This window comes from Pteropus medius, unplaced genomic scaffold (assembly GCF_902729225.1).
Source record: "Pteropus medius unplaced genomic scaffold, Ma_sr-lr_union100, whole genome shotgun sequence".
Classification (NCBI taxonomy): domain Eukaryota; kingdom Metazoa; phylum Chordata; class Mammalia; order Chiroptera; family Pteropodidae; genus Pteropus; species Pteropus medius.
In genome coordinates, this window is record NW_024345601.1 from 17,952,652 (window position 1) to 17,965,751 (window position 13,100).

The following is a 13,100-nucleotide window of genomic DNA, read 5'->3' on the forward strand; positions in this document are numbered from 1 at the left end:
GGAATGGTCCTAGTATTTTTGTTATCTCTATTAAAGTATGGCATAAGTTTTCCTTACTAGAGTAGCTTGTTTAAATGACATTATATCTTCATAAAGAAACTCTAAGACACTCTTTTTTTTCTATTGTTATGTTCATTGAATTGAACTATTTGATAAACAGCTTTTTGTGTGTGTTAAATATGATTAACAATAAAGCCACTAATAAGTAATCGAGCAATTTTTTTCTGTGAGTATATGTATTTTCCATTTTAATTTATTTTTATCAAAGTATGATATGCTTAATAGTACAAGTAAAATAATACAGAGGGAGTGATGACGGAAAGCAACAGGTTCCCACCCATCTCCTACTCCACTTAATATCTCATTTCTCAAACACAATCACTTCTTGATAGTTACTGTAATTTTCTTCCCTTACGTCTTATTTTTTTTTTTTGACTGGGTAAAGCCTTCACATAGTTCACAAATCATAACAATATACAAAGAGATATATAATATATACCAACAAGAAGCCTTGTACCCACACCTGCTCCCATTCATCCCTTCCCTGGCAAACACATTAATTTCTTAGCTACCCACTGTGTCTTTATGTCAATACAATCCAGCCCAAGTATATATTCTTATCGCTCCTCTCTTTTTTGATGTTTAGCTCCTAATGCTACTTGATATATTTTTCATATATCATTTATATATCTCTTCATTTATCAATTTAAAATAAAATATCCATCTCTTATTCCTCTCATGAAAACAATGAACATCAGCTCAGCTACACTAATTCCTCTCCCAACTCTTCACATTGCTGGTTGGTTATATTAGTACTTTTGATTAATTGTCTTAGAACTTTTTTTCTTATTTTATTTATATGTAGATTGGCTCTCTGACCTCCTGCTTTGGTGGATGAGGACATTCAAGCCACTTTCTATCCTTCCTCTTCCATTTTCCATCATTTGGCTACTGCACCTTTACCTTATGACAGCAAGATTGATATGTACATTCTGTTCCGCAGCCAAATTCAGTCTCACATGTTTTGCCTTTATATTGTATCTAAAGTTTTAAAACTAAGAAAATATTTTAGTTTTTATAACTATATAAATTGATGAAATCTCATGTCAGTCAGTTTCTTTTTCCTTCTTAGATGACCTATTTTTTTCTTCTCTTCCCCAACCATTATCATCTCTTACTTTTTCTTAATATTTGAAAAAGTGTTTGTATGTTCATCATTTTGTATACAATTGGTGTACTTTTCATCTGAAGCGTCACCCTCTCATCAGTTATTTGTTTTTTTAATCCATTATTTTCTTGTTAATTTTATGGCCTACATTATCTCTTCTTTCCTACTGGGAGGTCTAGTAATTGTTCGAATATGCTAAATTGGTGTTTCTTCTATCATAATCTTTCTCAAGAGCTCTGTCTCCATGTAACTTTGTGCACATTATTTATTATTTTAGCACTTCAGTTTCATCATCAGAAAATGAAGATTATAATGCCTTTCACTGTTGTCATTGGGAAGAAGTAAAAGAATGTAGGCAAAGCCCTTAATTTAGCACTGGCTATCTAATGCCAAAGCTCACACTATTAGACTTTATACATACTGCATCTCTGTGCTTTATAAGAAACTTATGGGAAACAAAATTTAAAATGCAAATATATGTTACAGGGTGCTTTCCTCTTTTAACTCTTGGAATATTACTATTTTAGAAGATAATGAATATGTTTTTTTAACACTCTGTGCTCATAAAAATAAGTATGCAAGCAAGAAAACAAAAACTTGTTTGCCACATTCTGAGACTTTAGTTCTTTCAAGTGATTATAAATCTATTGACTTTATTACTTTCCTCCCATGTATGAGCATTGAATGAATTATCAACAAAATAACAGAATCGAAGTGTTTCTCTGGTTAATGCTAGCTAGTTATACATGTTATTCGCAGTCTGTCTTATCTTGCTTACTCTAACTCATCAATCTACATGTTCTAAAGAGATGCCTGCCAATTATTTAAATACTCTAAAATTCTAATAATTATCAAAGATTTATAAGTGGTCTTCAATTATTTTTGTTTCTCAAAATATCCATATATTGCCTTTATTTTTCTCTTCCTTATGAAGGATGTCACTGGTTTGTTATATTACCCTGAATAAAACACTTTTCAAAAAATATATCATCTATGTTCATTCTAAAAGAATTAATGCTGAAGGGGAGATACTTTCTTGGCATTTATCTCTCATTAGTTTCAGGTATTATTCTTTTCCTAGTCTAGCAAAAAAGTATTTTGATGTCTAGATCCAGAGAGCTGAAATCTCCTGCTTTGCTTCTGTCTGTGAGCCCTTGGATAAGTGGCTTCACTTCCCTGGGTGATATTTTCTGTTTTGAAATCCCTATGTTAAAAAAAAAAAAAATTACTTTGTTCAGCAGGCATTGATATGGTCTCTTTACATTGACAGATGTCCAGATTCTACTCGCCCTGAAATAGTACGCCCTTGTCTTCTCCCATGCAAAAAAGACTGTATTGTGACAGCTTTCAGCGAGTGGACGCCCTGCCCAAGCCTGTGCCAATCAGGTAGGTGGATGCTGTTTTCTTAGTGCTTTCTTTCCTAACCACCTGATTATTTTCCCCACTGCTAAATAAGAGAAAAATTGTGGGATGTAAACACCTTTTTTTTTTTTATTTGCATGTCATCCTGGAGAAAAGGTTTATAAAATTTGTAAACGAAGTCTTGGATTTCCAAATCCATCAAAACCTGGCAGGGAAAACATTCAGTTATTATATGATACTATGTCACTGGTGTGCATTGCTGGAGTATTCATCTTCTATTAATCCCTTGGTGACATTTTGAACAACCATTTGTATGTGGTTCCTTATAAAACATCATCACCATCACAATTTCTTTGTTCTTTTGTGTTTAGAGCCTGACACCAAGTATCTTCATTAGAATATAGGGCCTTAAGCACTATGCTTACATCACCAATAAATATAAGCCTGCAGAAGAACAAAGGCAGATACTTTTAAAAGTATTGGCAATACACAGAAATTGGCAATATAGGATTTGTATTTCTTTACATTTAATGGTTATGTTTTATACACTTGGGTGTATTTAGAGGGCTTTGATTCAAGATACTTAATACCTAATCCTAATAAACACATAAGAGCTCTTTGGTAAAATGACCCTCTTCCTAAAAACATGCCTTTCCCCCCATGCTTATTGCGGTTTCCTGATGAGCTTAGTCCATGTGGAAATACAAGTCCTCCTAGCCCCCAAACTCAGTTTTAGCCTAAGACCAGCAGTTAATAACTTAGTGCCTCTCTCCTAGTCTCCCACCCTAACCTTGGTCCTGTGAGTCTTACTACTGCCACAGTAAGAAAAGGCACATTCAAGAAAAGGAAGGATGAAAAAAATATTAGCCTTAGTGCCTAGAGTAGACTAGGTTTCATTCACACATCTCTGGTCTTCTCTTGACAGTCATGTCCTCTCAAGCAGGGCATGGCTCTCATTATTGCTACACTAGACTCCTGGCAGAAAGGAGGAGGACGTATGAACTTCCATGAAGAGAGAACCCATCACAGAGATTGAGAGCATTAACACCTTTCTTTGGAAAAATCCCAGCCCTATGGAACTAGAATCTCTCAAATGCACATCGACTCACATATCTTCATGGGAGTGACATGATAATATGACCAACACTGACATAGATCTGACTGCCATTTCAAACCACTTCTCAGTGATTGGCAAAGGGCTATTGACAGCTGTTGAATCTTATCATCATCAGTGTCTTATATTGCAATGGTGGGACACCTGCATAAAGTTTTTATAACTGCTATTTCACCTTAACGATTCTTTGTCACAGCATTAATAGAGTAGTATCCAAAGAGCTTTGCTTTTGGAAAGCATCAGAAATAAATATATTGAATATGAAAGAACTTTGAAAATGTAGTAGAATATTTATCTGATCTTTCAAGGAGTTGAAATCTTCTAGAAACTCTCCAAAACTAACTTTTCTGAGTGAAGATCCAAAGTAAGAGAACTGGATGAACAGGGTTTGTTGAGAGTAGTCAGGGGAATGTCATTTTCAGACAGAGTGGGACAGAAAAGCTATGATCTCTATTCTGAACCATTTGTAAGGCAACATCTAGAAGGCTGACTTTTGGAATTTTAATAGTAACATTCCTGAAAAACATTCAGACTCTTAAAGATAAATATTAGAAAAAAATCACGAAGATAAAATAATCTACAATGATAGAATTTTATTGAGGTTTAGCTATTTCTTTTAGTTTCTTCCTTATGAGAGATTACCATAATTCCTTTGTTAAAGTGTTATAAGAAAGGACAAGACTGAATTAAAAAGAATACCCTGTTGACAGTCAGATATTAGTGGTGGAACCGTCACGGTCTCCTGACACTTAGGAGGCATATCAGCTTTGCTGAGCCAGTGCACCCTCGTGGCCAGAGATTACTTCAACTACTGTTATTAAGTGTATTTTACATTCATGAAAATTCTCTCCGTTGCCTGAGAGTCTTCTCCTAGCACTAACTAAGGATAGAGGCATCACAGGGCAAGTGAAATATTTTCTCTTCCAGTAATTTCAAATTTTACTCAAATTTCCTCATTCAATTAGGTATTTAAATGTTGACATTGAAATGAAAATAGTTCTAAGTCTCTGTGGTCTCTTTTTGCTTCCAATTTTTCAAGCCTAGATAATTCTTTTCACAGCCTGGCAGCCAAGGGACCTGGAGAAGCAAAGATTCAATTTTCAGATTTCTTCTAGCTTTCCACTTCAAGTCTACTAACCCTCGTGTTTAGTTTATACCTTGGGACCAGTATATTATTAAATAACCATGGGTTAATTAGGGGGGACTATGAGACGGAGGAGATTATTGAAGCAAATGGTAACTCCAAGCCTATGGTTCTCAAACTTTATGCCTCTGAATCGCCTGGAACCATTATTAAAATGAAGATTTTCAGCTTCATGGTAGAAATTCCAATTCAGTAAATATGGAATATTTCTTAAAAATTTGAGTTGTAAGAAGCTGCTGCTAAATGGTGATGCATTCTCCCCCTTATGATAAAAAAGGGCCATAGATATATGACCATACACTGCTTGAACTCTGGACATATGGTGTATTTTTCAGGTTCTTGAATGCATTATGTTCTTCCCAGCTCAAACGTTTTAGATTATCGTGGCTGAGAATGTAGACACTGGAGCAATATGGCCAGAGTTGAGTTCCAAGGGTTTCTGTGTGACAGTGGACACATCATTTAATCTCTCTGTGCCTCAGTTTCCTCATCAGTAAAACAGAGTTAATAATCACATCTACATATAAAGGAAGCACTTACAACAATGCTTTGTTTGGAGTAGGCACTGGGCAAGCATTTCTACAGTTGTTCCAAGCCTTTGCACCTGCAGTGTGAAGCTAGCACTGTGTTTAGCTGCGCCTCCTTCCTGAGCCCTCAATTTGTGCTTCTGCAGGGACTTGTAGCAGCCTTTCCCCAGAAATGCTGCTCTAATCTCCCAAACTGCATAACCCCCTCCCCCATCTACCTCATGAACTAGATCATCCCACAGCATCCAGCACATACCCTTTATGGCACTCCTATACATACCTTTCCTTGTTAACATTGCTCTTTCTGTATTGTAAATTCATGAATGTGGGACCACTTCTGTTGTTTTCACTGCTGCATCCTCTAAACCCAGCATAGTATGAACCATAATTGTCACTCAATAAATATTTTTTGAATGGACGGGTGTCCTGTAAAGAGAAAGAAAGGCGTACCTTTGAATTCAGGTAGTAGATTCTCTGTCTTGAGAGTGTCCCTCAAAAGATACTTAGGGCAATACTGTTCTAAAGCAGTACTTCTCAAACTTAAATGCTTATATAAGTCCCCTGGGGGTCTTATTAAAGTGCAAGTTTGATTCTAAGTTAGTAGGTCTGGACAGGGCCTGAAACTGTATCTTTGAACAAGCTCCTAGGTGATACCTAAACGTTGGTTAGAAAGCTCTAGGTGGTGTTCGTTCAAAATGTTTGAGCAAAACAATGACATAATCAAAGTTGTAAAGTGATAATCATGAACTGGGGACAGACCAGCAGGTGGGGACACAGGTGTGGGGGGCAAGGCGGAGAGAAGTGGTTTAACCTAAACTGAGAGATCAGGAGAAGGATGGGCCTGAGCAGGTGGCAGCCTCAACTAATGAGGATGGAAGAAGAACTCTTCTTTTGCAGCTGTGGTTTCAGGTTGGCTCATCAATGTTGAGAAGAGTTTATGTCCATGGTCCCCAAATTTGGCTGCACAATGGAATACCTGGAGATCTCTAAAATATACCAAGACATGATTTAATAGGTTTTTGGAATGGCCAGGGAAGCCAAAGTGGTAGGGTGGTTGGTGCCTTAGCAATGGATGAGCTTTTATTTGAATCAAGTTTTTTTGGTCCTAGCTGGGTTCATGAGGTAAATCTTTATGATTTAAAAGTATTGTCGAACTATAAACACTCTCTAGCCACACTTCCTGTCTTCTTACCCTTCCTTATCTGAGTCTCTTCTTAAAGGATATACTGTAGTCCCACATTCTTCTAAGAAAACCAAATATTTATCAGTCTGTGGTCCTGTGTGGTCTTTTTAGTTTTCAAGTCCCAGAATAAATTAGCCACATAATCAAGAACGATTTTTTTTTTTTGGTACATTTCTTGTTATTTTCTCCTATTCTTCTTTCAGCCTATAAAACAAATACCTGCCTGAAGTATCCAACATTGTTTGCTTAATAAATCAATGGATTATTAATTGTAGAGGTTTTCAGCCCCTTGGAGTTTTTTCAATGAACAGATGTCCAAGATTCACCTCCCCTTGTTCACTTAGTCAGAATCTGTTCATGTTGAAGAGAAATGTGAAATATTAAAACTCTCTATAATTGACCTTTATAAATGGAGTAGGGATGAGAAACACTCATTTAGTGTTTTATACTTTTCAAGATGTCTTCACATACATTTTAATCTGCTGTAAGAGCTCATTGATATTGTTTACCTGCGTAGTACTGGAAATTAATTATCTTGGCCACTGCTCTCATAAGCATCACATCTAATGTTTTTTACTCTAAAGTCACATATCAGTGCTGATTTTCCAAGATTTCTCTCATTCTATCTTTAAGGGTATTTCTATCTTTGTGTATTTTTAACATTTAATATTATACATTTCAGACATATACATAAATTGATAGAATGTTAATATGAAATAGTAGTAATTAATAGAATGCACTCTTGTGTAGCCATCACACAAGTAAAAATAATCATCAAGTCATGGCCACTCTGGTTTGTCTATACTAGCACTATCCCCCATTCCACTGCCAATGGATTATTTTGATGTAATTCCCAGATATATATCCTACTTCTATGGAAAGAAAAAATATGTACGGTATAAAGTTACTATATTGGAAGATAAAATGTGGCATATTCAAAATGACTCTTTCTATAATCTGTTAGGAATGATGAAGTTAATGATTAATTATTTGTCAATAATTATCTTTCATCACTAAGGGGCAAGCTGGAGAGCAGTGTCATGGTAACAGGCCCAAAGCAAACTGCTGCTGGGAATTGATAGGAAACCTCATTTGGTGGTGTCTTTTGCTCCTCTGTCTAACGTTCTGACATTATGCCTTGAATTTCCAGTGTCAAAGATACCTTTTTAAAAATTTTTTTTTAAATTTTTTTTTTTATGCTTGGGTGTAGTGGTTGAGCATGGACTCTCAAATTAGACTTCCTTGACTCAGATCTCATTTTTGTCATACAAATCACTTTAGACTCACATTAAACTTCCTATGTTTCAATTTCTTCTTTTCTAATATGAAATAATATAGTAGCATCTACTTTACAGAATTGTTATAAGGATTAAATGAGAATGAAACTCATGAAGAATTCCAGAATATGAAAAATTATTATTATTATTATTATTGTTGTTGTTGCTGTTATTAAACATGTAAGTTCCTTAAGGTCAGGGAACTTATCTTTTATGTTGTTGGTGTCCTGCAGTATCTAGTCCTCCATGTGCTGGTATTATGGCACTTGTTTCCATATATGTATTTTTTTTGGACAAATTATAAAATCTAAAATGCAGGAGTCTTCTGATTTTATTAATGAACTTCTAATGCTTAGTACAATGTCTGGCACATTATGAACACTCAGTAATTTTCGAGTGAATGAGTAAACGAACTCTATGTCTTTCCCACAATCGGTTCTAATTCCTAAAGATTTTGTTTCCATTTGGATGAAACTACAGCATTAATGGTGGATTGTTGGTGGATCCAGGATAATTATGGAAAAGATATTGGTCATTCAGAATGTCAAATAAGTCAAAAATTACCTATCCTAGACTTGAGAATTTCTCCCACTCAAAGGCATACTATCACCACTCTCTCTTTACTTACCCCTTTCAAGAACATGCGCTCCCCTTTTTCTCCCCACAGGTTCATCTGTGCTTTTGTCCGCTTGCTTGGGAAGTAGAAAATGAAGTACTAATTTACTCCCAAGTAATGAGGAGTCTACTGTGCTTGAGTAATCAAGATTTGGGACCTGGAACACTGGCCCCCCAAATAGTGTTGAAGGAATATAATGATTTAATGACTTTTTTTCCAGAAGATGACTTAACCTAAATCTCAGTTACCACCTCAATAGATTTGGAATGTATCTATTACCAAATATTTTTTGAAAAACAAAATAAGATGTATATCTCACATCTATGTCCCAAGCCCAAGACCCATTAGACAGAGTATAGGTGCCTTTGATTTTATAGGCTCCATTGGGAGTGCCATGCCCCCTTTAGTCTATAATTTAAAGCCCATAGATCACTATATGATTCCAGTACTCAATAAATATTCCTGAACATTTAGTAGAAGGAATGACAAAGACTTAAGCTTGTAGAGATTACAGTTTAGCTCATATTCCTACCAAACTGAGGAGTTCTGTTGATAAAAATCATAAAAGAAACTTTCTCTTTATTCATTGGGAATAAAAGAGGTAGATAAAATTCTGTTAATTCTTTTAATTTTTTTTATTTCTTGTGTTTTTTCCCCCTCAAAATTTAGCACCTTATGCCTGTCTGTATTAAAACTCAGTAGGAAGTAGATTTGAATTGAAAAAAAAAAATCGATTTGGCAAAAAAAAAAAAAATTAGAACATTTTATTAGAGCCCCATGACCACATCCAGACATGAAGGAACACTGTTGGTTTATAAGGAGAAGCTGCTACTCAGAGATCAGAGCTCTTAGTTGGCATTACCTATAATTCTTCATAGCAAATGTTAGTCTGAGTAACAGCTGATAGGAAAGGCTTCTTAGTCCATACTTTCTCCTATTCCCTACTTCCTCTTTCTGAGCCAAAGATTGATGTACACTTACAGGGACCTGGAGTTCACAGTACACCAGCTGAGATTTTTCTCTACCACCAACAATAGCCCCAGGAAGCTGGTCTTATTGTATATGACTGACGGATGAGGAACACCTGGCTCAAAAAGATGAATAATTGATCTAAGGTCACCCAACATGTCGGAGGCAAAGCCAGGGTTGGGGTTCAGTTTTCACTGACTCCAGGGCCTGCCTCTTTTCATCTCACAACTTATTTCTCATATTCACAGGCACAACTCATCATATTTGTTTATTAGCAGTTCAAGAATCTGAGATCTGGTTCAGCATACGGACTATAGTCAATGTATCATGATAACTTTGTATGGTGGCAGATGGTTACTAGGCTTATTGTGGTGATCACTTCGTAAGGTATAGAAATGCCAAATCACCATGTTATACACCTGAAACTAATAAATTATTATATGTAAACTATAATTTAAAAATAATTTAATTAATTTACAAAAAAAACATTTGAAGCCTGGTATCTTAAACCTGTGACATGAGCTCTGCACGTTACAAATCTATCACACATTTCTTTCGTATGTGCTTTGTCAATGACTGTCAGGACAGTTTGATGAAGAAGGAACAGCAGTTCCATTAATTCTGCTCTGTAAATGGGGCAATAGCATTTTCAAGGGAAGTACTTCTGGTCATCTGGTCCAATAGGAGGAAAGACCAGGTAAAAATACTAGTTTAAATTAAACTTACTATGTTGCCTTGCTTGGTATGCCTGTACCATTATAGAAAAAAAAAGCTAGATAAGTTCAAACTCTTATCACTAATAGGCTGTAACTTCAGCATGGCTTGGCTTCATATCACTGCATCTTCTCAAATTAATGATAGCTATGACCTATTTATATGCATTATCTTATTTAATTCTTATTTCAACCTTATATGAAAAGAACTATTATAACCCCATCTTACATATGAGGAAATAGAGTCTTAGGTATAGGACCCAAGACTGCAAAACTAATAAATGCCAAAACCACTTGGAATCCTAGGCTCTTGACCACTCATTCAGCAATAAACAATTACTGAACAATCACTGTGTTCCAGGCACTGTGCAAAGTACTGTGCATATGCGTAACGTGGTGACTGAAATATACATCCCTGCATTGCGGAGAGTACACTCTAGTGGTGGAAGATAGAGGCATTTTGAACACATAATTACCTAAATGAATATGCAGTTAAAAATGTGATATGCAGAAATTCAGGGTGCTATGAGGGAATACTGTAAGGAAGATCATCAGTACTCCCTGTCTAGGATATCTTTCTCTTCATCTCTACCGTTTGTCCATTTTACCACATGTAAATTGTTTCCTCCTCCACAGGATTTGTCCTGACCCCCCTGCTGGAAGTAACCACTCCTTACACTGGAGTCCCATGACCTCGTATGAATAGCTTGCATTTTAGCTATTGATAAATGTGTGTGTGTCACTTTGAAGAAACATGAAGTCCTTGAGGCCTGGGGCCTTTTCAGTTTTCATTCCCAAAAGTGCCAAGTAATAAACTTATTATAGAATAGAATTCAGTAAATCCATGTCAAATAAATGGATGCCAGTTAAAGCCTACATACCTAACAAACTGCTAAAAGGAAAGTTGATCTGCCTTTACAACTAAATTCCTTTCACGGATGATTTGTGTGGCTACTGCAAGAACACACATGATGATGCTGGCGATAGAATATGTGGGATTTAGAATAAGATTAGTCTCTGGTTTCCTGGCAAATGTGGTTTAATGAGAAGCATGCTCCAGCCCTTTTATTTATTTGTTTACTCATTCATTTTTTATGAAATCTTATGAGTTTCTCATGGGAAACAAAGGCTATTCAACTGCTAATTCTTAAAAGCCATTTCCTTCTGGAACTTCACATTTCAACAGGGGTCACCAACTGAGGCAATATGTCTATAAGAAATGTAGAAGGGCTTTATAGTTTTCTTTTATTTTTTTAAATAAAACTCAAGGGTATAATATTGAAATACAAAGTTATGGTCATGTGCAGTCTTTCAGTGGCCTAGACTGACTCAAGGATACAACTTATCTATTTGCAGGTCCCTGCAAGTTTGACCCATGGATGTCAGCTCATAATTGCCTGGGATACTTGTTAAAACCCTAAGAGATTCTGATTTTGAAGTCAGGCAGGCAGGACTGGGGCCTCAAAATTTCAAAAAACTGCCTTAGTAAATCTAAGACACATTAAAGTTTGACAACCACTAAACTATAGAAACATTTAATTTAACAATGAAGCAACAGATTCCTTAGGAATGTGTAACTTGCATCTACTATATTGTTCTTATTGAGTCTATTTTGGTTTTCAAGAATCAAAGTCCTTCCAGCGACATTAGGTGAAAAGGGACTTGTTGGGAAGTTAAAACAGAAAATCATACAGATGTTCAAAAAGAAGAAAAAAAATTCACGTGCATGTTATGCAAACTAGAAATGAGAACAGGAACTGAGGCTCCTCTCTTCAACTCTCAGAGCCCATATGATACCTCCTCCCATTTCTGTCTCCACTTCTCTGTGCATACAGGCTATCCTGCTCCTTTCTAACGGGCTTTCTCTAAATCTCTGTACTCTCATAACTAGCAGATATAGAGCTCTAGAATTGCTGTCACAGCCCCTACTCTATGAAACTTTTTAAGTCAAGCACCCAACACTGACAGAAACTTCCCCTTGAGTTATTTATTCCACTTACCAAGTAAGAAAGTCTGATGGTTCAGTTTGTGCCAGGTCCCTCGGTCACCCAGCAGCCTGCAGATCAGGCCCCTTAACATCAGGACCCATCTGGAAGGAGAAGGGCACGATGTGCAGAAAGGCAGCAGGAACAGAGTATAGGAGGATTCCCTTTCAAGAGGGAGAGTAGTAGTTCACTACGGAGACTGACCTCGCCAAGACACCCAAGCTCAGCCCTTTGGGAGAGAATTCAGAGCATGGCTCATCTTCTCCCTTATGTTTCCAGCAGTCTCTTTAGGTGCTGACCTATAAGCAGAGAAGTGCCACAACCCACCTGCTTGTTTCCACTGCAAAAGGCACTCTAGAGCTTCAGTTTGAGAAGAGAATAGTTATAAATATGATAGAAATTTAGAAAAGAAAATGAAACTCCAGGGAATATAAATGCAGTAGAATAACACCTTTATGTAGAATGAAAACTGGGAGGAGAAAGGACTCACCTTGAGCATGACCTGGATCAAATATTTTACTTTAAACAAAGAATGTTCAGTCCGTTTGTACTTGAATTCTTATTAAAATGCCTAGGCTATCATTCCTATGAATACTCCATAGTAAAATGTTGTCTTGGTTCTTATAAAATAACATATCAAACAAAATCAAATAAACAAAAAAGTAAACAAAATAAACAAATATAGATTTAATGCATGAAGTTCTATTCTTTAAACCTGAAATCTACTGTTATGTCTTTTTAGTTTGCATCTAGTAGTTTCTTTAAAGCACTATTAATCTCTTTTATTCAATAGTCAAGCTACATTACCATAAATAAATCCTGTGGCTCACATGGATATTTATAATGATTTATTGTTAGCCTTAGTGGCAAAAAGCTTGTATTTCTTTGGATGTGAATGCTCTTTCTTTTCGAAATGTTTTTACATCTGGCTGGTTTCTTTCTCATACCTCTAGAATTCTCTGCAGACAATGCAATGCAACACAATATAATCCTTATTTGCCTATAGAGATAAATGAGTTGCGTTTCAGAAACTAAGGTACCC

General features: G+C 36.0%; 1 protein-coding gene across 2 annotated transcripts in view; it reads left to right on the plus strand.

The window, feature by feature from the left end:
- Positions 1-13,100, plus strand: part of THSD7B (thrombospondin type 1 domain containing 7B) — a 742,175-nt gene that overhangs the window by 404,755 nt on the left and 324,320 nt on the right. For both annotated transcript variants that reach the window (XM_039874567.1, XM_039874568.1), the window contains exon 10: positions 2,439-2,554. In XM_039874567.1, coding sequence (XP_039730501.1) covers positions 2,439-2,554 — 116 coding nt within the window. The remainder of the gene's footprint in view (positions 1-2,438; positions 2,555-13,100) is intronic.